Consider the following 24,315-nt stretch of genomic DNA (forward strand, 5'->3'; position numbering starts at 1 on the left):
GCAGTACACAGTATATTGCTTTTGCATCCCTGTCTCACCCATCACTATGCAGTTCTTCAATTATTACATACATACAAGGAGTGTTCACATGATCCAGACAAGGGTAAGAGTTAAAGAAAGTTTTCCCTACAAATAAGGGGTGGGTGGAAAAGGCTTTTGTAATCCAGGTAACGCAGGAAGGATTGGTGTAACGTGTTACAAGAGATTTATGTAATAACAATGATGGGGCAAAGGGACAATACTGCAATAACATGTTATAAAACAATAAATGATAAACACACAATTAACAGAATTACATTTGTGAGAGGTCCCCAAAGGTTTGAGTATCCTGTTGTCATAATGATAGTCCAGAACTCAGACACATACACACATCTGTTACCACAGTACGCAATTGCAATTTGGACATCATGATTTTCAAGTCACCATGACATTTGGAATTTGAACTGTTCATTATAATAATTAATCTTCCTACTGAGAGTGCCATTAATACTATCACCACACATATTGAAGAAATAACTACCAGACTATTTTAATAAATCATCATACATGAGTGGGGTGCAGATAACTAGAATCAATTGCATATCATCTTTCATTAATTAAGAGTGAAAGATGACAACAGCAACAACAAATCAATGCTTTTGACATGCCTGAAAATGGGTTGGGTTACTCAGAGATGTCTGAAATAGGCAAGTAACTACTTAGCACTGGTTCACATGTTAAGTTGGAAAAGAAAGTTGTAAGTAGGAATAATGAGAACTGTGAAGTTCTTGCTGAGTAGACAGGATGATGACAGATATGAGCAGAGCATATTATAAATAATGAGGCCAACATATTTAGACACATGTTTGAATGAAGCAAAAGTAAAAGAGTAATGGTGTGAATACACGATTAGAATATCGCCCGATCATTCGACCACCGACTTTTGAAAAAGTATTCGTCGGTCGAAAACGTTGCCAACATACACGGTCTGAATATCGCCCGACCGTTGCCCGCCGACCATCGAAACAGTGTTCATCGGTCGAAAACGTTGCCAAGAACGTATACAGATTTAAACTGAACGACCTCAACACCAACGTATAGAATATCGTTCTTTCTCAAACGAGACGACAGAATTTTTCGGGTTTTTCAAACGGTATTTTTCATTCACAATATCGATATCGCTCATTGATGGCTGGACATTAACGAGTAGAATATCGGCCGATCGCTCGCTGAACGGAAATTTTCGGCCGATTTTCTTATCGTGTATTCCGGCCATTAGTGGTAGAACTCACAGCCACTAATCAGAATTTCAGGAATCAGATTTTAATGATCAAACTCTGATTAGATGCTATAAGTTAGCAGTTTATTTCTGCTTTTTGTGCAGAATCATTGAATAAACCCAAAAAGAGAGGTATTTAGGGGATCTTTCTTAAAACATAATATGACAATTTCATGTGTATGCTATTATAACATACTTTTTTAGGATTATGTGAAATTAGAAAATCTACATATTTCAGTAAGTGAAAAATTGCCAAGTTTTCTACTTTATAAATATCCCCAATGTGTGTGGCCTACACAACCTGTACAATGACAAAAACACATGAAAAAAGTAATCAAGCTAAAATTATTATGCAAGTACTTTTTTTTTTTATCTGCACCAAGCCCAGAAAAAACATGATCCCATGTGAGTGCCACATTAAGTGATACTTTATCTAATTTAAAATTCTAGAATCCTCATGTTTCTTTAAACAGTTCCTCGATTGATAGATATTTCTACCCCTGAAGGAGGAAGGCCTTTCTCTGGTCCACCACCTGTTACCCAGTGATAGCAGTCAGTGACACTTCGAGGCTTTGTTTCCCCTCCACAACGTGTACAGTACACAATACCAAGGGCCAACATAATTACTAGAAAAACACACAGAGGAACAAGTAAGGCTACCACCAACCATCGGTTGTCCCTTTTACCCTTTGATTCTTGGGGTGTGTCGGAAGAAACTGATGATAAATCAGACGATACAGCATTTCCAATATGGTTAGACAATGAGAGGTCCAGTGAAGGCACTGTGTTTTTATTTATATGTACTCTTGTTGTTGGCATCTCTGTTGTTGTAGGGTTATCATCTACCAGGAAAATGTAAGGGTCTGTTGTTGTAGGATTATCATCTACCAGGAAAATGTAAGGGTCTGTTGTTGTAGGATTATCATCTACCAGGAAAATGTAAGGGTCTGTTGTTGATATCCTAGCCTGCTCCGGCAACACTGTAGTGGTTCTGGGTTGAACCGTTGTGGCTATAGCAGACGTGACCTCTTCCTTCTGCCATTCATCAACGTTTGATCCATCCTGTGGTAATGTAGTTGATAAGTACTTTGTAGGAACTGTTGAAGACAATAAAGTAACTCTAGGTGGCACTGTTTTGAGAATGGTTCTTCTGATTTTATCCGTCTTATAGGATGGTGGTATAGTCTGTGATGGGGTAACAGTAGGTAAAGCTGTTATTTCCCCGTGGTTTTCCCAGTCCAGTAGGTCTGTTGTTGTGTCAAAAATTGTATTCAAAGTTGGCTCCACAGTTGTTTCTTTTTTAAATGATGTTGTTGGTTGATCTATATAGGTTCTAGGAGTTTCTGTGTCATCTAAGTCTGTCAAATACCAACCATCAGTTACTGTATCAAATGTCTCTGGTACTTGCTCATAAAGTCTAGTCACAGATAGATTTGGCTCCATTAAATCCAGAGGATTGCAGCTCACACGATCCACATCCAGTTCATAGCCCTCACTACAGAAGCATTCAAAGCCCCCAATATAGTTGACACACATCTGTTGACACATACGAGCAATACGGCATTCATCTATATCTACACAGCGCTCAGGATCATCTTCTGCAACAGTAAAACCCAAGTCACATGAGCAAGTATATGAGCCCAGAGTATTTTGACATAAATGTTCACATGTTTCTTCATCTTCACATTCATCTACATCTTCACAACTATGTTCATCAGCAGCCAGTTCATAGCCTTCTGGGCATATGCACTGGTACCCCTGAGCACCTGTCCCAGCTATGCATTGGTATTGACATGGGCATCCTTGTGCTTCATAGTTATGGTCATCCTCTGGTTCACAGGAGTGTCCATCTGGTTGGAGTACATACCCTTCTTGACAGCTACAAATTCCTTTATCACACAGTTGCTGACATTCCTGGCACTGTAATTCTTCAGGATGTTGGCAAAAAGGTTCATCCTTGTTCCATCCCACAGTACCATCCTCCTTTAACATGCAGAGGACAGACATGCTCTGATGCTGACCTTCACAGGACACTATTGCAACAGTGCCAAATGGTAGAGGGTCTAGCCATGTACCCTCATAGCCAAAGGGTAAAGAATAGCGAACAGTTTCCTCAGTCAAAGTTGGACACAATCCTTGATAGCGAAACTTGCATATAAAACCATCAACAGGTAACGTACAAGATCCTTCCAGCCATTTAAAATCATCTTCTGGTTTACCATGGCCCAATCCAATTGCCACGCATCGTGGAGCTGAACAGGAATTTGGCGACCCTGCTGACACTGGCTGGCTAACCCAGTTAGTGTAAGCGGTGTCTTGGTCTCCAGTAGTCCACGTGAAACCACGTAAAGGCTTTTGAGGAGCACACTGCCTGGGCTGACGCTGCAAGCCAATCCAAAGCCTTAGCTGCATGTCTCCACTGTGAGAACTTGTTGAGGAGGTAAGAAGTTGCTCAACTAAAGATGCTTCCTGAGCATTTTTGACGGTTGCTAGGTTGCCACCTCTTTCGCGACAAGCTCTCCAAGACTCCAGGAACGTACGTCGCTGGTACAAGACTGCATAACACGAGTCACTTGGCCCACAAAGGGCATCATGCTCTCTAAGTTCATAGGAAAGTGAAATAGGGAGGAATAATACAAATTGCAGACCAAGGATAATTAAAAACATGGTGATTCCTTTGGATAAAGCTGATGGTTGCTTTGGTGTGCGGTATTGTCAAGAAAGTCTGATAAGTGTCTCTGCAAACTGAACTTTGTCCTTCTGGTAAATTGTAAAATCAGCTTGTTCTGCTCAGGATTAGCTCTTTCCAGCTGTTTCTGTGGTTGGTCACATTTGCATCAATAGTTCCTTAAGAGTAGCTGAATGAGTTGCATCCTCACGGTGTTTGAAAAAGATTTCACTGACTTCTAATATAACCTTGCTGTATTCCTTAAACCAATTTCAGTGCTGTTGGTCTTCCTAGATATAACTTTTCCTTCTTCATTCTCCGAAGCAGCCAGTTATCTCACATCACAGCCTGGTTAGGAAGTGGTTGTCATCTTTCTGCTCTTTGTCTGTACTTTAGCTGTCTCCAGTCTGATGCTTTTAACAGACGAAATATGAAATGAAGTACTACTATCTTTCTGCTTGTGGATTTGGGAGGGAGGTCTTTCTCTTTTTTTTCGCTCTCCCACATGCAATGCTCTCCCTCCCCCTCTCCATCCTTGTATGGACAAAGTTTGTTTCTGTCTTTTTTTTTTTTCTTTTGCTCTTTTTCCTCTCCCCTGTTTTACTCCTGGTCTCAGACCCCCTGAGATTTAGCAAATATTTCTGTGCTGGCACAGAAAGAGAAAGCAAGAAAGGCTGAGGTGGGGGGGGGCGCACAGAATAAGAAAAAGAATGAATCATATATATGGGGGGGGGGGGTGTGAAGGGGATGAATGAGAGAATAGGAAAGAAAGGAAACCTAATAGGAAACAAAGGAGGAAAGAGTGATACATTTATGAAAGGAGGAGGTATGAAAAATGAAAGCAAGCAAAAAGAAAACTGGAAACAGAAAAAAAAGATAGTGGGATTTTAGCAAGAAGTGGTTTTACAATTTTTTTTAAAGCGGAAGTAACCTCAGCCTGCAGAATACACATTCATCATTGAATCAATACTTAAAGCACACCGCCATGTCAATTCTCCTATTTATGTCAGATTTTATGTAAATTGTTCTGACTAGAGTATTAAAGATGATTTGTCTTTATAATGCTCTGACCATCATTCCCTTTACCCCTTATAAATAACCACATGACCATAAGCTGGAGTTAAATGGCCAAAGCAGCCTTTTATTAACAAAACTGTATACATAACAGATAAATAACACGTTAAAACCAAACAGATAAATAACACGTTAAAACCAGTTTAACTGGGGCCTTAAGGTCCTAGTAGGCATCAAAGAAGAAGTACCTGCGTCCAACTTAATTAGGCCTCCAGCCGCCACAGCACCGACTCGGAGACAACCAGTCGCAGATTCCGACATACCATTTACTGGGAGCCGTACCTCTGACGGGTCCCTACCTTTAACTGGGGCCTCAAGGTCCCATCAAAGAATAAAGTACCTGCGTCCAACTTAATTAGGCCTCCAGCCGCCACAGCACCGACTCTGAGACAACCAGTCGCAGATACCGACATACCATTTACTGGGAGCCGTACCTCTGACGGGTCCCTACCTTTAACTGGGGCCTCAAGGTCCCATAAAAAAATAAAGTACCTGCGTCCAACTTAATTAGGCCTCCAGCCGCCACAGCACCGACTCGGAGACAACTTGTCGCAGATACCAACATACCAATTACTGGGAGCCGTACCTCAGACGGGTTCCTACCAAGTATATGTTTGCCCCATATTAGCCTACCAGGACCTTGTACCCCGCCAGCTGCCATGATAATGAACCACATAAAAACAAAAAACATCCTGAAAAACAAAAAAGTAGGAGGAAGGGACACCAGAAGGAACCAGGAACAAGAAAAAAGGGGAGGGAGGGTGGGAAGTTTTCCCTTACGTAGCTTCCCTCCGACTGAAGACCTACTCAGACCCCCCTAGTTTGAACACTCCCTGTGGCTCCACCCACTCCAGGCCTAGCCACCCATCAAGTGAGTCCCAGAATCCATTGTTTCTTATCAGATTAAACTGACACCCCCTGCTAGCCCAAACCCCTTTAAACCCTGTCATGCTTTTCTTTTCTCTCCTTTCCTCCGGGCCTCTCTTTACTTTCTCTATCTGCCTCCTGGCAGCAGCCTGTGCCATGTCAGCTCCTGGTATCCTGTTCCAACGGGGGAATCATTTCCGCCATTCCTGCCATAATCCCGCTCATGCGTGGTACTTCTGCTGGAGGGCTGATGTTTACTCTCCCTGCATTTTGGAAGTTCCGGGGCTCTCACGTGATTGGGATTGATGCCACCGAATGCCGATGAGGTAGGCACCGCACCTTTGTGAAGGGTTTGACGGCACAATGAGCATGCAGTGAATTGGGGGAAAAAACGAGCATGCGCAAATTTCATCACTGTAGGGAACAGCTGTGGATTTCTCACAAATAGTGCAGATTTGGGGACTATAAAACACAGCTATATGTAAGTTAATGCAGTATGTTTTGGATGTTAAAAAAAGTACTAAGGCTAGGTTCACACTTATGCGAATTGGATGCGGGTTTCCCTGCATTCAATTCGCATGACAGGAGAGTGCCTGGCTCTCAATGGAGCCGGTTCACACATCTCGGTGGCTACTGCGGAGCGAATTGCACCGGGACCTGTGCATCTTTGCTCAGTTTCAGATCCAAATTCAGCCAAAATGTTGGGTCTAATTTGTCCCTGAAACAGACAACAGGGACGCACCTGTTCGAGTGCGTTTTGCAGCCCATTCAAATGAATGGAATGTCAAAACTGGAACACGAGGGACCTTAAGGGAACACGTGCATTTGAATGTGAACCAAATCAATTAAATCAAATGCATTCAGCTAATAAAAGCCTTTTCTGAATATATATACAGTATTCGTGTGTGCACATGAAAGGGGTAAAACTATATAATCCTATTCGCTATTCATTTCATACAGTTAAAGGAAAAGTATAGCCAAAGCTCGTTTGGCTGTACATTTCCTATGGATCACAGGACTGAAGTCTGCTCTCTGCTGACGTCACAGAGGTCAGTCTAGGCACCGCATCATTGCGACAATGGAAGTCGGGATCCGCCAGGTGCCTTGACCGACACCTGGCTCCACCTCTCAGCAAGCTGCTAAGAGCCTGAGCCAGCCCCTCCCCAGCCCAGCGCTCCAATGAGCGAGGAGGGGACAGTCAGCAGCTCTCTGCTCAGGGAGCTGTCAGAACCAAGCGATCTGAGGTGTTCTCAGTGCAGAGGCGCCGGGGGACAGATGCAGCATTGGACCGATGTATCTGAAAAAAAAAAAAAACAATGCCATACTTCTCTTTTAACTTTGTGCATACCCCCAACGGTCCCCTTTTTTGGAACCAAATCCCCCTGTCCCTCTTTCCTCTTTAGTTGTCCCTCTTTTTGAACTGAAGTAAAGACCTCTATAATAAATGCACTATTTAGCTACCAAAAGTGTTATATTACATTGAAACTTTTATTCAGACCGTTTTTTTTCTTTTTCTTATTATTGCATTATTGTTTTAAAAAGCCAAAGGAAAAGTAGTGATAAAAAGTTCTTGTGGGTTTAAGCAGTTGGTTTTTTTCCAAGCAATTCTCATACCTTTGTAGCACCTTCCTAGGTAGGTGCTAGGAAAACCATAGGGGAGGCCCTGTCTGCTTATCAAGGGGGCCTGATTGTTCAGCTAGGCTGTCATGTGCTTTCCAGGTGTGCCTGTTGAGCTTGGGGAGTCTCCCCACTATGTCCAATGAGGGCTCTTTTTGGACAGTGGACGAAACCTGACCAATAGCACACCAGGGCTTGTATCTATCCCAGAGGGCAGATTCTGCCACAATGCATCCTGGGATTGGGTATGTCTGAGGGGAGGACATGACAGAGCATCTTTGGTGGGAAGAAGAGTCCCAGAAGGGGGGTGATGGCTGTCTCTCCTCCTGTCAGTGAGAGGAAAGTGTCCTGGGCAGTCGGCCTAGAGGATGGATGGTTGAGCTGAGCTGCAGAGAGAGGGATCCAGTGTGCTGTGGACCGAGTGGAGCTGCTGGGCAGAGGTTTGCAGGAAAGCAGTGTTGTGAGTACTGTAAACTGCCCAGAGGTCTGCCTAGGATACGGGACCACTCCAGAAGGTCAGAGGAAACCCGGGAGCTAGCTAACCAGTAGAGAGGGCTTACAAAAGGGAGTGCCATTGTCTAAGCCTGAAGATAAGTGTGTGAGAGAAGGTGCCAGTGCGGGCCCTGAAGCTGATAAGTGTTTAGCAGTGCAGCAGTGATAAAGTAGTTACCTCAGCAAGGAGGGCCAAAGGGAGCTTCAACAAGGACTTTGAGTCACAAGGAGGTGATTGGAAGTCAGTTCAGAGTAACAGTCAGCAAACCAGCGTTAATCAGCGTTAACCGGCGTTGACCGGCATCAAGCCAGTCTCAAGTCAGCGTCAACACGCATTTTTCTGTTGTCCCTAGCAAAGTGTGAGTGGTTGAGCCAGCGGAGTGTCCTACTCATTCCTTCTCCTAAGTTCTCAATAAATAAAAAAACCCACAGATACTAGACTGGTCATTGTCTCAGTGCTCACACTTGGAGAAACATGCTTAAATGTGCTGTTGTTGTTAGCGGTAACCCTGGCGGACCCACATCCAGCACAATGGCTGGGAAATCTGCTACACCTTGCAACTTTTTTTGATGAGAAAGAGGAAGACCTATTAGCGAAACGTATGTAGGACAAACCCCTGCCACACCCCTATTATATGGAGAATTCATACACAGAGAAAAATTGATTAAGCACACAAGTGGTTTTTTTTCACCACTACAAATCCTTAGTACTAGAGTTTGAAATTTACAAATACAAAAACTTAGAAATTGGATGAAAGGTAAAACACTTTTTGAGATGGAATGGACATATTAGAAGTATAGCCTGTGTGACAACCTGCCTCAATAGTAGAGTGGAGAAGCGAACATAGCCACAAGGGGACAGGAATTGTGTTATTTGCAGCATTACCAGGTGAAAATAAAGGGAAACAAGCATGAAAACAACCTAGGTGGTAAGCAGAAATATACTACATTTTTGTTTTTGGGTTTTGATACACTTTAAACTCATGAATTCAGATGGGATTAGATAACTTAATGTGACAAATCAGATTTTTTTCCACCAACCAATAGATATTCCAGTTTTAGGCCGATGAGGGTAGGCTATTTCTTTTCCACAACTACATTGCAGTAAAGCATGTTAACACCCAAGTTATAAGGTAGAGTAAGACATAGGGGCTGATTTACTAAACCTGGAGAGTGCAAAATCGGGTGCAGCTCTGCATAGAAATCAATTTCCAGCTTCTTTTTTTTTTTTAAATCAAAACTTAAAGTGTTACTAAACCCACAGCAGTAAAAATCTGTCTATAGATGCAGAATAGCATGCTTGTTATACTCACTGTGTAACTTAAGTGATTAATCCTCTGCTTTGTGTAAAAAGGCTGTGTGATCCTGTATGCACAGATCCTCCACACCTGCAAGTTCACTCTGGACAAGTCCAGATAAGCACAGTAAGTGTAGTTAGGCTGCACATGCTCAGTTTGGTCTCTATTGCTCGGAGAACACTTCCGGGTTTTAGCTGAGCTATACAGGTCAAATGGTATTGACATCACACATGTGGGCTTGTATAAAGATCCTAAATGACAGCCCAGTCCCTCCTTCCTCCTCCATTCCCAGTTACTAAAAAAAGAACACAGTGGGTGGGATGTCACATCTTGATTGATGGATGATTTTTTTTTCTTGGCATGTGATCAGCACAGGGCCAATCAGCACTGTCCAGACATGTTCAGACAGAGAATTAAGGGTCTTGAAGCCGGATAGGATAATCGTGGGAAAAATGAAAACTCCTCCAAAAAACTATCAGCACTCACTGATACAAGTCACAAGATTTCTCTAATTGCTATATACAGCTGATGGGAAAAGGTATGTATCAGTTTATATTTACTAAAATTATTGCATTTCCAAGTTTTGTGTACTGTAGGAGACCAGATATAGTGAATTGAACAAGCTAAACTCTCCAGGTTTAGTAAATCAACCCCATATTCTATGTGTGTTGTGATACATGGCCCCCTATAGCACATATACAGTAGAACCAAACTCACCATTGCTACTGAATATCACAGGGCACAAACGTATATGGTGGTATGCTGTTGTAAAAATAATGCGTGTCCGTCTTTCATGCATTAACACACATTCCCCCATTGAATTGAATTATTTTACTGTTATATATCATCAAGTCATCAAGTCTCATGCTTGCAGTAGCAGCAAGAGGAGTATCAATATTCCTACTGCATATTTGTTAAAGACAATTGTTCTTTCTTTATTTCCAAGCATCCAGTCAAATCTTTCATTATTTTAATATCTGTAAACCAATGCAAAATAACAACGAACTAGTTGCTATGGGTTGCCTGCTACACGTTGCACATCATTGTTCCTCTATGCATGGTGTTATAAAATAATTTTATTTGCATGCTACATAATTCAGGCTCAGCTGATGCATGAACATGGACATAACGTCTTTAAATAAGTGAATGATATGCAATAAATAAACCAGTGTGCAATATCCAATAAAGATGGAGGATAGTTCATAGAATGGTAGATACTGAAAACTGTGGAATTTATACCTAGAGGCAGAGAAGGGGTTAAGTGTGATCCTATGGTCCTGCACTCCCTCCATCACCTTCTTATATCCCCACCTCTCTACCCCCTGCAGTTCCTGCACTCCCTCCATCACCTTCTTATATCCCCACCTCTCTACCCCCTGCAGTTCCTGCACTCCCTCCATCACCTTCTTATATCCCCACCTCTCTACCCCCCTCCAGTTCCTGCACTCCCTCCATCTCCTTCTTATATCCCCACCCCTCTACCCCCTGCAGTTCCTGCGCTCCCTCCATCACCTTCTTATATCCCCACCTCTCTACCCCCTGCAGTTCCTGCGCTCCCTCCATCACCTTCTTATATCCCCACCTCTCTACCCCCTGCAGTTCCTGCACTCCCTCCATCACCTTCTTATATCCCCACCTCTCTACCCCCTGCAGTTCCTGCACTCCCTCCATCACCTTCTTATATCCCCACCTCTCTACCCCCTCCAGTTCCTGCACTCCCTCCATCTCCCCCTCGTATCCCCACCTCTCTACCCCCCTCCAGTTCCTGCGCTCCCTCCATCTCCTTCTTATATCCCCACCTCTCTACCCCCCTCCAGTTCCTGCGCTCCCTCCATCTCCTTCTTATATCCCCACTTCTCTACCCCCCTCCAGTTCCTGCACTCCCTCCATCTCCCCCTCGTATCCCCACCTCTCTACCCCCCTCCAGTTCCTGCGCTCCCTCCATCTCCCCCTCGTATCCCCACCTCTCTACCCCCCTCCAGTTCCTGCGCTCCCTCGATCTCCTTCTTATATCCCCACCTCTCTACCCCCCTCCAGTTCCTGCGCTCCCTCCATCTCCTTCTTATATCCCCACCTCTCTACCCCCCTCCAGTTCCTGCACTCCCTCCATCTCCCCCTCGTATCCCCACCTCTCTACCCCCCTCCAGTTCCTGCGCTCCCTCCATCTCCCCCTCGTATCCCCACCTCTCTACCCCCCTCCAGTTCCTGCGCTCCCTCCATCTCCCCCTCGTATCCCCACCTCTCTACCCCCCTCCAGTTCCTGCGCTCCCTCCATCTCCTTCTTATATCCCCACCTCTCTACCCCCCTCCAGTTCCTGCGCTCCCTCCATCTCCTTCTTATATCTCCACCCCTTTACCCCCCTCCAGTTCCTGCTCTCCCCTTTTTTTCCCACCCCCCCTACACTCTTCAGTTCCTGGCACTCCTTCCATCACCTTCTTATATCCCCACCCCTCTACCCCCTCCAGTTCCTGCACTCCATTCATCTCCTTCTTACATCCCCACCCCTCTACCCCCTCCAGTTCCTGCACTCCCTCGATCTCCCCCTCGTATCCCCACCCCTCTACCCCCTCCAGTTCCTGCGCTCCCTCCATCTCCTTTTTATATCCCCACCCCTTTACCCCCCTCCAGTTCCTGCTCTCCCCTTGTTTTCCCACCCCCCCTACACCCTTCAGTTCCTGGCACTCCTTCCATCTCCTCCCTGTGTCCTGACCCTCTCCCCCACCACCTCTACTGATATCCCTTTACTTTACTGACCTGTATGTTCCCCTCTTTCTCCTCTAGTGCCCATCAGCTGTCATCTTGGTTACATAGGACTACCCTATTCACCTAATGCCCCCCCGCCGAGTGACCCCCCCCAGACGGAGGCCATGTCTCTCCTGTGTGTTCGAGTTAAAAAAGCCAAACTTCAAGGTCCCCCAGATAAATTCAACACGTATGTGACACTGAAAGTGCAAAATGTTAAGAGTACGACGGTGACGGTGAGAGGGGACCAGCCTTGCTGGGAACAGGACTTCATGTTTGAGATCAGTCGCCTGGATCTAGGGCTGATAGTGGAGATGTGGAACAAAGGCCTTATCTGGGACACCATGGTGGGAACGGTGTGGATCCCTCTACGGACCATCCGCCAGTCGGATGAGGAGGGGCCCGGGGAGTGGTCAGCACTGGAGGCTGAGGTTTTAATGAAGGACGATGAGATCTGCGGAACCAGGAACCCCACTCTCCATAAGATCTTGCTGGATACAAGATTCGAGCTGCCTTTTGATATCCCTGAGGAAGAAGCCAGGTATTGGACCAAGAAGCTGGAGCAGATGAATAGCCTGGAAGAAGCCGATGAGTATCCCTACCACGACGATGCAGAGAAGCCGCCTCTCCCCATCGCTGCGTCCCAGTGCTCCCTTGAAGATCACGACAGTGCTGTGGATGACCGGGACAGTGATTACCGTAGCGAAACCAGCAACAGCATTCCGCCACCCTACCACACCACCTCTCAGCCCAATGCCTCCGTCCACCAGTTCCCGGTGCAACCGCGACTGCAGCAGCAAGGTGGTTCCCGAGAGTCCTGTGTAGACTCCATGCAGAGCTACGACTTGGACTTTCGGGAGAGAAGGACCATGAGACCCAAGACGATGGAGACCCATCCAAACCCCCGTGGTTTAAAGGCGGTCCTTGTGGCGGTTTGTATGGCATTGACAGCATGCCGGATCTTCGCAAGAAGAAGCCGATCCCGTTGGTCAGCGATTTGTCCCTGGTCCAGTCCCGTAAGGCCGGCATCACCTCTGCTATGGCCACTCGCACTTCTCTCAAGGACGAAGACTTGAAATCACACGTGTACAAGAAAACCCTCCAAGCCTTAATCTACCCCATTTCTTGCACAACGCCCCACAACTTTGAAGTCTGGACCGCCACCACTCCCACCTATTGCTACGAGTGCGAGGGTCTGCTGTGGGGGATCGCCCGGCAGGGGATGCGCTGCTCCGAGTGCGGGGTCAAATGTCATGAGAAGTGCCAAGACCTGCTAAACGCTGACTGCCTGCAGAGGGCGGCAGAGAAGAGCTCGAAGCATGGAGCGGAGGACCGCACGCAGAATATCATCATGGCCATGAAGGATCGGATGAAGATCCGGGAGAGGAACAAGCCAGAGATTTTCGATCTGATCCGAGATGTCTTCACCGTCACCAAAGTCGCCCATGCACAGCAGATGAAGACTGTAAAACAGAGCGTGCTGGATGGCACGTCGAAGTGGTCAGCCAAGATCACCATCACTGTTCTCTGCGCTCAGGGTCTGCAGGCCAAGGACAAGACGGGCTCCAGTGATCCCTACGTCACCGTGCAAGTGGGGAAGACCAAGAAGAGGACGAAAACCATCTACGGAAACCTGAACCCCGTGTGGGAGGAGAAATTTCACTTTGAGTGCCATAATTCTTCTGATCGGATCAAGGTTCGGGTCTGGGACGAGGATGACGATATTAAGTCACGGGTGAAGCAGAGGCTGAAGAGAGAATCGGACGACTTCCTTGGGCAGACGATTATTGAAGTGCGGACGCTGAGCGGGGAGATGGACGTTTGGTATAATCTAGAGAAAAGAACAGACAAGTCTGCCGTCTCAGGCGCCATCCGCTTGCAGATCAGTGTGGAGATAAAGGGAGAAGAGAAAGTGGCCCCGTACCATGTCCAGTACACGTGTCTCCATGAGAACCTCTTCCATCACCTGACGGACATACAGGGGAGCGGGGTGGTGAAGATCCCGGAGGCCAAGGGTGACGACGCCTGGAAGGTTTACTTTGATGAGACCGCACAGGAGATCGTGGATGAGTTTGCGATGCGTTATGGGATCGAATCCATATATCAAGCCATGACAACCTCTTCCATCACCTGACGGACATACAGGGGAGCGGGGTGGTGAAGATCCCGGAGGCCAAGGGTGACGACGCCTGGAAGGTTTACTTTGATGAGACCGCACAGGAGATCGTGGATGAGTTTGCGATGCGTTATGGGATCGAATCCATATATCAAGCCATGACGCACTTTGCCTGCCTGTCCTCGAAGTACATGTGTCCGGGAGTTCCAGCCGTCATGAGCACCTTACTGGCCAACATCAATGCCTACTACGCTCACACCACCGCCTCCACCAACGTGTCCGCCTCTGACCGCTTCTCGGCCTCCAACTTCGGGAAAGAACGCTTCGTGAAGCTCCTGGATCAGCTGCACAATTCTCTGCGGATCGATCTCTCCATGTACAGGAACAATTTTCCTGCCAGTAGCCCCGACAGGTTACAGGATCTGAAGTCCACCGTGGATTTATTGACCAGCATCACATTCTTCCGAATGAAGGTACAAGAACTGCAGAGCCCGCCGCGCGCCAGCCAGGTGGTAAGAGACTGCGTGAAGGCGTGCCTGAACTCTACCTATGAGTACATCTTCAACAACTGCCATGAGCTGTACAGCCGCGAGTACCAGGCCGACCCGAACAAGAAGCAGGATCTACCTCCTGAAGAGCAAGGGCCTTGTATAAAGAACTTGGACTTCTGGCCCAAGCTGATCACGCTGATCGTATCGATTATCGAGGAGGATAAGAATGCCTACACTCCCGTCCTAAACCAGTTTCCCCAGGAGCTGAGTGTTGGGAAGGTCAGCGCAGAGGTCATGTGGAACCTTTTCTCACAAGATATGAAGTACGCTATGGAAGAGCACGAGAAGCACCGACTTTGCAAGAGTGCCGACTACATGAACCTCCATTTTAAGGTGAAGTGGCTGTACAATGAGTATGTCCGAGACCTGCCGGCCATGAAGGACAAAGTGCCTGAATATCCCGCGTGGTTTGAGCAGTTTGTCATGCAGTGGTTGGATGAGAACGAGGAGGTCTCTCTGGAATTTCTTCACGGGGCTCTGGAGCGGGACAAGAAAGACGGGTTCCAGCAAACGTCAGAGCATGCCCTCTTCTCCTGCTCCGTGGTGGACGTGTTCACACAACTCAACCAGAGCTTTGAGATCATTAAGAAACTGGAGTGCCCAGACCCGGTCATCGTGGCCCACTACATGCGCAGGTTTGCCAAGACCATCAGTAAAGTCTTGCTGCAGTATTCTGAAATCCTCTCAAAATCCTTCCAGTCGTACTGCTTCAAGGAGAAGCTGCCCTGCATATTGATGAACAACGTCCAGCAGCTCCGGGTACAACTAGAGAAGATGTTTGAAGCCATGGGTGGAAAGGAGTTGGATCCCGAGGCCAGCGACACGCTGAAGGAGCTCCAGGTGAAGCTGAACAATGTCTTGGATGAGCTGAGTGCAGTATTTGGAAACAGCTTTCAGTTTCGGATAGATGAATGTATTAAACAGATGTCGGAGATTCTCGGCCATGTGAAGGGCACCGGCAATGTACCAGCTAACGCCAGGAACACCGTGGCACAGGATGCCGACAATGTACTGCGCCCCCTGATGGACTTCTTGGATGGCAACCTGACGCTATTCGCCACAGTGTGCGAGAAGACGGTGCTGAAACGCGTTCTGAAGGATCTGTGGCGGGTGGTGATGAACACGATGGAGAAGATGATTGTCCTGCCACCTCTTACAGACCAGTCGGGGACTCAGTTGATTTTCAGTGCAGCAAAGGAACTGGGCCAGTTATCAAAGCTGAAGGATCACATGGTCCGAGAAGAGACTCGGAGTCTGACCCCAAAGCAATGTGCGGTCATGGATCTGGCTTTGGATACTATCAAGCAATATTTTCACGCTGGAGGAAACGGTCTGAAGAAAACGTTCCTGGAGAAGAGCCCAGAACTGCAGTCTCTGCGCTACGCCCTCTCGCTCTACACACAGACCACAGACACGCTCATCAAGACCTTTGTGCAATCACAGACGGCACAAGGCTCTGGCGTGGATGATTCAGTGGGAGAGGTATCAATACAGGTTGATCTGTTCACTCATCCAGGAACCGGCGAGCAGAAGGTGACTGTTAAAGTGGTGGCCGCGAATGACCTCAAGTGGCAGACGACCGGCATGTTCCGGCCCTTCGTGGAGGCCACTGTGATTGGACCTCATCTGAGCGACAAGAAGAGGAAGTTCACCACCAAGTCCAAGAGCAACAACTGGGCTCCCAAATACAACGAGACCTTTCACTTTATTCTGGGCAACGAAGACGGTCCAGAATGTTATGAGCTGCAGGTCTGCGTGAAGGACTATTGCTTCGCCAGGGAGGACCACGTGCTGGGAATCGCTGTCATTCAGTTGCGTGACATTGCAGACAAAGGCAGCTGTGCCTGCTGGTGCCCGCTGGGCCGACGCATCCACATGGATGACACAGGACTGACCATCCTGCGCATCCTCTCCCAGCGGACCAACGACGAGGTTGCCCGGGAGTTCGTCAAACTGAAATCGGAGACCCGCTCCACTGAGGAGGGAAGCTGAGCCATGAAAGCCGCATCTTCTAGTATGTGCCAATTAAACCGACCCACGCTCGGTGGCTGCCTTCGGACCGGGAAGGGAAGGCAATAAGCGAGCAGAATATTTATTTTTTAGTTCCAGACACCACCGATGAACACATAGACTCCGGTGTCTTGTAAATAAGATATTTATATAGAAAGGACTTTGTCGGAGACTGTATTGGCCTCCTCCTGTGCTCTTAAAGGTGCAAGATTTCTGGGACAAACTGAAGACGGTCCAGTTCTGGAACTCCCAGGCGTATACGGTGCGAGATTTCTGGAACAGACTGAAGGTGGTTGGGTTCTGGATCTCATGGGCGTACAATGACACTTTGATTATCTTGAGCAGCCTTTCTCAACCTTTTTAAAATTAGGTAACCCTTGAAATAACTTTCAGGTCTCAGGGATCCCCTTTTAATAATTACTTTATCTACAGCTCACAGTACATTAACATAAACATTAAATTAAAACTTTGTAGAAAATAAATAAGGAATGTGGCATTACCTGTGTAGTTGACACCCAGGGCTGCTCTACAAGTTTTCCATCAAATTGGTGGTTGGTGGAGAAGCGCCCCCCCATGCACTGGTGTAGTGTGCCTCTTTACATTTGTCATAAATGTAGTAACCCCCTTTACATTGATGGTCAGTGGAAAAGAGCCCCCTATGCATTGGTGGTCCATGGAGATGCCCCCCTTACACTGATGATCAGTGTAGTGTGCCTCTTTACATTGGTCATAAATGTAGTAACCCCCTTTACATTGGTTGTCAATGAAGAAGGCCTCCCTACATTCGTAGTCCATTGGGGGAGGGCCCCCTAGATTGACGATCAGTGCGAGAAGCACCCCTTACACGGATGGTCAATGAAGAAGGGCCCCCTTACATTGGTTGTTAGTGGAGAAGGCCCCCTTACATTGGTTGTTGGTGGAGAAGGCCCCCTTACATTGGTTGTTAGTGAGGAAGGCCCCCCTTACATTGGTTGTTAGTGAACAAGGGCCCCTTACATTGGTTGTTAGTAAAGATGACCCCCTTATATTGGTAGTCAGTGGAAAAGGACCCCTTACATAGGTGGTCAGTGAGGAAAGGTCCCCTTTGCAATAGTGGTCAGTGAATGCCCCATTACATTGGTAATGGTGAAGAAGGCCCCTTACATTATTTGTCGGTAAAGAAGGCCCCTTTACATTGGTAGTCAGTGGAGAAGAGCTGCCCTTGATAGGTTGTCAGTGGAAGAAAGACCCCTTACATTGGTGATCAGTGGACTACGTCCACCTTATATTGGTTATCAGTGAAGAAGACCCCCTTACATTGGTAATCCGTTGAATAGGGCCTCTTAGATTGCTGATCAGAGGAAGAAAGACCCCTTATATTGGTGATCAGTGGACTAGGTCCCCCTTATATTGGTTGTCAGTGAAGAAGACATCCTTATATTGGTAGTCCATGGAAAAGGACCTCGTAGATTGGTGGTCAGAGGGAGAAGGACCCCTTACTTTGATGATCAGTGAAGAAGGGCCCCCCTTTCATATTGGTGGCCAGTGAGTGCCCCCTTACATTGGTGGTCATTGGAGAAGGGCCCCCTTACATTGGTGGTCATTGGAGAAGGGCCTCCTTAGTGTCAATTGTTATTTTTTCATCTGAGAGGTAGAAAATGCTCATTGCTGAAGCATCCCCAAGTAGCCTCTGGAGGAACTCTAGTGTTCCATAAAGAGCCCTGGTTGAGTAAGGCTGCTCTAGTGTGATACTTATGTGACTGTTAAGGCAATAGGTCACAGATGGCCAACCCTCCATTGTGACGCTGAACAACAAAGGAAGAACGGACTCTGAAAACCCCTTGTTATTCGGTAGGTACGCGGCGCCTCTCAGTGCGATCACAAATGAGAATCTCAACATTTTGGTGATGTAGCACTTCGGAACAACATGCCCAAAGTACAGACTGTACATTTTTGTATCACTTTGCAATATCATATGTATTTTTTTTATTTTTCCTATTTTTAAAAAAGTTTTCTGTCTTAAGCATTAATCAATATTTTTATTAAGCCGTCCTTTCTTTTTTTTTTTTTTTAATGCTTTAGTGTAGATATTTTTCTCATATTAGAAGGACTATGCGGGCCTCGTTGTATCCAGAATATAGTAGTATTTATTATTGGAGAAGATGGGGACATGCACCTTTTAGGAGGAAAGTTACAGTGACTAAACTCCACGTGCCATAATTCGGTGCTCTGCGCAAGAGACTTTTTTTTTTTTTTCTGTTACAGCGGAAGTTCTGATAAGGCAAATTGTTATAATTTTGTAGATTTTTTTTTTTTTTTGCACTATATAGAGGGATTGAGAGTTGCATTCAGAAAAGGGGCAGAATTTGCAGATTATTCCCATTGGAAGGATAGAACAGTCAAGGAGGGGGTTTGTTCTCAACCTTCATTTAATTAACAGAGCTAATTCCTAACAATGCACTGAATGCTCTAATGCAAAACTATCCCACCTCTGCCACCAATATGTGATGGACGCGGGTTTCAGATCCCTGTCCTCCTCAGTAACTCGAGAAAAGAACCGGCCAATCTCACACCCCGCTGTCACTTACGTAACAATGCCAATCTCAGCTGAACCCTGTACAAAGATTTTCCAGCTCGCGGGACCACAATCTAGGTGCCAGCAGGCTGAGAGCGATTGTCACTGGGCTAATTAAGCAATTAACCCTTTAAATGCCACCACCCCCGTTTGGTCGGAGCAGGAAGAAGCTCGTAATTCTAGCAATACCAATTATGATTTTAGAATAATCGTCCGTAACACACACTGTCACCACAGACAGTTATGTTCATAGGATTTATTCTATACAGTAGCACTATACAAGAGACAGGTTCTTTTTTAGTTTGCATTAAGAGCTTAGGGAGAAGGGTGAAACTTTTCAAAATAAGGTTTTAATAATGAAAAGGTCAAAGCTGGTGAAAATAAAATATTTACAGAAAAAAGGTGTTTCAACTAAATAGAGACCCAATTCAGCAATGGAAAAATAAGGTAGAATTGAGGAGGAAGGATACTTGCAGTCAATGTCCTGGGTGTTATCAGACTTCAGTCGATGAGCCAGGTGTTATCGGTTCTCAAACTTGACAGATGTTCCTGCTTTGATGGTACCAGGAGAACTCCCCACTAGTTAGGGGCATCTCCCTTTTTCTCTGGGATCAAAGGGTGTTGACAGAGGCCCCTGATCTATAAAACAGAGGGTCTGTGGGCAGTTCTGTGGTTTATGACAATATCCAGTCCCTCCTCTGCAGACATTTTTATACCACTATTCATTCAATATGTACCGGTTACATTCTTGAAACTGATATGTTGTTCCGCATTGAATTTCGTGTCCAGGGATACTAAACACAGGGTAGCTCAGATAAACCCGTCACCCAGGGAATATCTGACAGCTATCTTCCCTTCTATATGTGCTAGTGTGGTCATGTATGACCTTATTTCGTTTAGTACAAAATTTCTCATTCAAATATATACTTATTATTAACGCGTCATGTTCCTGTCTGAGTTTATGAATCGCATGTGGATTTGTCAAGTTTTGAATTGGGCAGAGCTCTCTGATTGCCTTTTACGATCCCCCTTAGTTCTGGGTATCCTTAATGGATTTGGTCATAGTTTTACGATAGGCCTGGGCAGCAGAAACCGACATCCTGTCAGGACTCAATTAGCGGGTTACAGCTCTGCACAGGCCTAAGCGCTGGTTTCTGATGTCTCTGAGTTGAGATAATGGCTCTTTTGAAGTGTAGAACCTATGCATTCCATGATTTAAAGGAAGAGGGAGGGGGTAATCACTACGGCAATGTCATGGCTGATCTAGGATAACTGAACAACATGGCCAATTGCTCCAGCTTTTCGTGTGTCCAGTACGTGATATCATTAAAAGAGTTAAATGCAGATTTTAGCCAAAACTTGGGGAAGGGGTAAACTCATTTTGGCGTGCTTTCCTTGTCCATGGGGGAAATTTCCTGCTATTCCTGTTTTGGTGATGCCAGGTCACACCCTAACACATAGGAGGTGATTTACTGAGGCTGGAGCACCAGGGTTCTGGTGCAGCTGTGCATGGTGGCCACTCAGCTTCTAACCTCAGCTTGTTCAGTTAAGCTTTGAAAATAAACCCTAGAGGCTGATTGGTTTCTATGCAGGGCTGCACCGGATTTTGCACGCTCCGGTTTTCTTAAATCAACCCCATTGTGTCACTAAGAAAGGAAGTGAGGGGAAATTTCCTCCAAGTCACAAGATTAAAATTTCTTTAGCCTACTTTTAAAAAAAAGTTGTTTTATCAATGTTTTTGTCCCTGATGTCACACACATGTTGTCACCTGGACAGGAAGTAATGGGAAATCTCCTCAACAGAAGACACAAACTCTTCTCCAAAGTTTTGTCTGGAGTTGGGCTTGACTGGTGACACATACCTCTCTCCCTCTTCGTATTGTACAAATGTAAGAAACCCATCCGCCAACATCGTAATGTACAAAAATATAACCTCTCTTCTGCCAAGACTGTGGCGCCCCCTGTTGCTGGTTGTACGATGACACAGCAGCCAGCCGGTGGGGGTATGACTGTATTACTTGTTACAAGATGTGAGAGTATGATGTAGATTTGTCATTGTACGTGCCATTGTCATACAGCAGATACTGTAGTTTTAATGACAATAAAGATTATTATATCAGCCTGGAAAAAAAAAAAAAAAAAAAAAAAAAAAAAAAAAAAAAAAGTGTGATCCTATGTAAATCCCTCCTCCTCTATCCTATACATTTTTCAGGATCCTGAAATAATTAATTCCATGTTTATGAGTTCCCTTGGGGGAATCATTCATAGTATCACCTTTAATTGCTTGCAGACACCACAGCCCACAATGGCCATAGCACAGGTTCTAATGATAAGAGCAATAGGAAAGAATTGCGGCTGATAATGATCTCATGACACACACATGCAAAATGAATTCCCCTGTTAACACAACTGGAACCTAATAAAAGTGACACGTTTAGTGTGCACAAGCCTGTAGGGAATCTAATGATTTTATAGTTTTACACGGATAATTAAAACATCTGTTAACACACATTTTTTTTCACGTTTTTTCAAGTTTTTTTTTCTTTCAATAAATGCCTGTTGTTAGTAATAGTTAAAATCACATTAAAATTAAAGTGGTTGTAAAGCCCCAAGGTTTTTCACCTTAATGCATTCTATGCATTAAGGTGATAATAAACCTTCTGTGCTGCAGCACTCCCCCAGCCCCCCCTTCTTCTTACCTGAGCTTGATCCGATCCAGCAATATGCACACGTGCAGTGGCTCCAGCCACTGTCTCTCTCCTCATTGGACAGACTGATAGCAACAGGAGCCTTTGGTTTTGCTGTCAATCAAATCCTGTAACATGGGAGCGGAGTGTGGGGTGAAGTCCCACTGTCTGTATCAATGGACACAGCAGTAGGACTCGAGAGTGAGCCCACAAGGGTGCCCCCATGGAAAGCAGCTTTCCGTGGGGGACCTCGATGAAGAGGAGGAGCCTGAAGCCATAGCAGGTTAACCCCAGAAGAAGAGGATTGGGGCTGCTCTGTGCAAAAGCATTGCACAGAGCAGGTAAGTATAGACATATTTGTTATTTAAATCCAAAAAAAAAGCTTTACAACCATTTTAATGTTATCACTAAATGTGAATGCATTTGTTAGTATGAAGACTATGGTAATACATTCAGTGTAATGTCAACTGGCTAAGGCGATGCTTTAGTAAATCATTTCAGGCAGAATTAAAGTAAAGCCAAAACCTTTTTTGTTTTATAGAGTAGGAAATGATCAGAATCCAGGTCTAGTTTTGCTTTTGTTGTCTGTGTCCAATTGGGAAGATTTCCCTTCACTCCTTGTTTTATAAACATAACATGAAAAAGGAGAAATCTCTCCAAAGCGAGGGAAATCCCTTTTAGATAGTTACACAAGTTTGTGAGGTTGAAAAAAGACATCAGTCCATCCAGTTCAACCTATGATGTGTGTGTGTGTGTTTGCTGTTAACCGTACATTGTATACCCCTGTATGTTGTGGTCTTTAAAGGTGCCCATCTAATAGTTTTTTTTAACCACCCCCCGTCCGCACTACAGCCTATATACGGCTGCAGCCGGACTCGAATTTTCGGGAGGCCGTTTTTAAACGGCCTCCCAGTGACACGCCCCCAGCGCGCTCCCGCGAGCGCGCTGCGGGGAAAATCTGTGTCGGCCGTGTCCCTTGGACACGGCCGATCACAGATCGTGGTGAATGGCCAATCACAGCGGCCATTCACCACGTGATCTGGCCGTCCAATGAGCGATGATCTCATATGTAAACATATGAGATCATCTCTCATCGCCGGCGCTCCTTCCTCACACGGAGCCTGCAGTGTGAGGAAGGAGGGGGAGCCTCACAGCGCCGGGGACACAGGAGAATGTAATCAGGGCACCGATCACCAGTGCCCTGATTACACAAGGTAAAAATACACACACAGTGCCCCCCCATCAGTGCCCACAGTGCCCGCCATCAGTGCCCCCTATCAATGCCCACAATCAGTGCCCATAGTGCTGCTAGTCAGTGCCCATCAGTGCCTGCTCATCTAGGCACTGATGAGCACTGACTGGCAGCACTATGGGCACTGAGTGTGGGCACTGATGGTGCTGCCCATCAGTGCCGCTCATCAGTGCCACCCGTCAGTGTCCAGTGCCATCCGCCAGTGCCCATCAGTGCCGCCTATCAGTGCCCATCAGTGCCGCCTCTCAGTGCCGCCTCTCAGTACCCAGCAGTGCCACCTGTCAGTGCCCAGCAGTGCCACCTCTCAGTGCCCAGCAGTGCCGCCTCTCAGTGCCCAGCAGTGCCGCCTATCAGTGCCCAGCAGTGCCGCCTATCAGTGCTCATCAGTGCCGCCTCTCAGTGCCGCCTCTCAGTGCCGCCTATCAGTGCCGCCTATCAGTGCTCATCAGTGCGGCATATTAGTACCTCCTCATCAGTGCCCATAAGTGCCACCTCATCAGTGCCCATAAGTGCCACCTCATCAGTGCCCATCAGTGCAGCCTATCAGTGCCCATCAGTGCCGCCTCATCAGCGCACATCAGTGAAGGAGAAAATTTTTTCTTCAAAATTTACTCGCAGAAAATAAGAAAAACTTTTTTTTTTTTTTCAAAATTTTTTGTCTTTATTCTTTTTTTTTGTAAAAAATAAAAAACCCAGAGATGATTAAATACCACCAAAAGAAAGCTCTATTTGTGTGAAAAAAATGATAAAAATTTCAAATGGGTACAGTGTAGCATGACCGCGCAATTGTCATTCAAAGTGTGACAGCGCTGAAAGCTGAAAATTGGCCTGGATGGGAAGGGTGTTTAAGTGCACAGAAGGCAAGTGGTTAAACTATCGATGCTCCCTGCTGATACGACTGCTTGTGGAAGAGAATTCCACATCCTTACTGCTCTGACAGTGAAGAACCCCTTACGTATTTTAAGGTTAAACCGTTTTTCCTCTAGATTTAGTGAGTGGCCACGTGTCTTATTGTATTCCCTTTCTCTAAAAAGTTTGTTCCTTATGCTAGGGTCACCACCAGTACAGTATTTGTACATTGATATCATATCCCCCCTCTCCAGAGAGAATAAGTTCAGTGCTTGTAGTC

At 46.0% G+C, this 24,315-nt stretch overlaps 2 protein-coding genes across 2 annotated transcripts in view; one reads left to right on the forward strand and one right to left on the reverse strand.

Annotated features, from left to right (window-relative positions):
* Window positions 1–1,262: 1,262 nt before the first annotated feature.
* The window catches only part of CD248 (CD248 molecule), a 300,134-nt gene continuing 277,081 nt past the window's right edge, over window positions 1,263–24,315 (reverse strand). The window contains exon 2 of the mRNA XM_082270569.1: window positions 1,263–4,157. Coding sequence (XP_082126695.1) covers window positions 1,724–3,925 — 2,202 coding nt within the window. The 5' untranslated portion in view covers window positions 3,926–4,157 and the 3' untranslated portion in view covers window positions 1,263–1,723. The remainder of the gene's footprint in view (window positions 4,158–24,315) is intronic.
* Window positions 12,091–17,318, forward strand: LOC309565110 (protein unc-13 homolog B-like). Its single transcript, XM_082269887.1, is given in 3 exon segments — window positions 12,091–12,886; window positions 12,889–14,125; window positions 14,290–17,318. Coding segments are annotated over 3 exon segments (4,368 nt in total). The 5' UTR covers window positions 12,091–12,142; the 3' UTR covers window positions 16,677–17,318.

This window comes from Pelophylax lessonae, assembly GCF_965119305.1.
Source record: "Pelophylax lessonae genome assembly, chromosome: 10".
Taxonomy (NCBI): domain Eukaryota; kingdom Metazoa; phylum Chordata; class Amphibia; order Anura; family Ranidae; genus Pelophylax; species Pelophylax lessonae.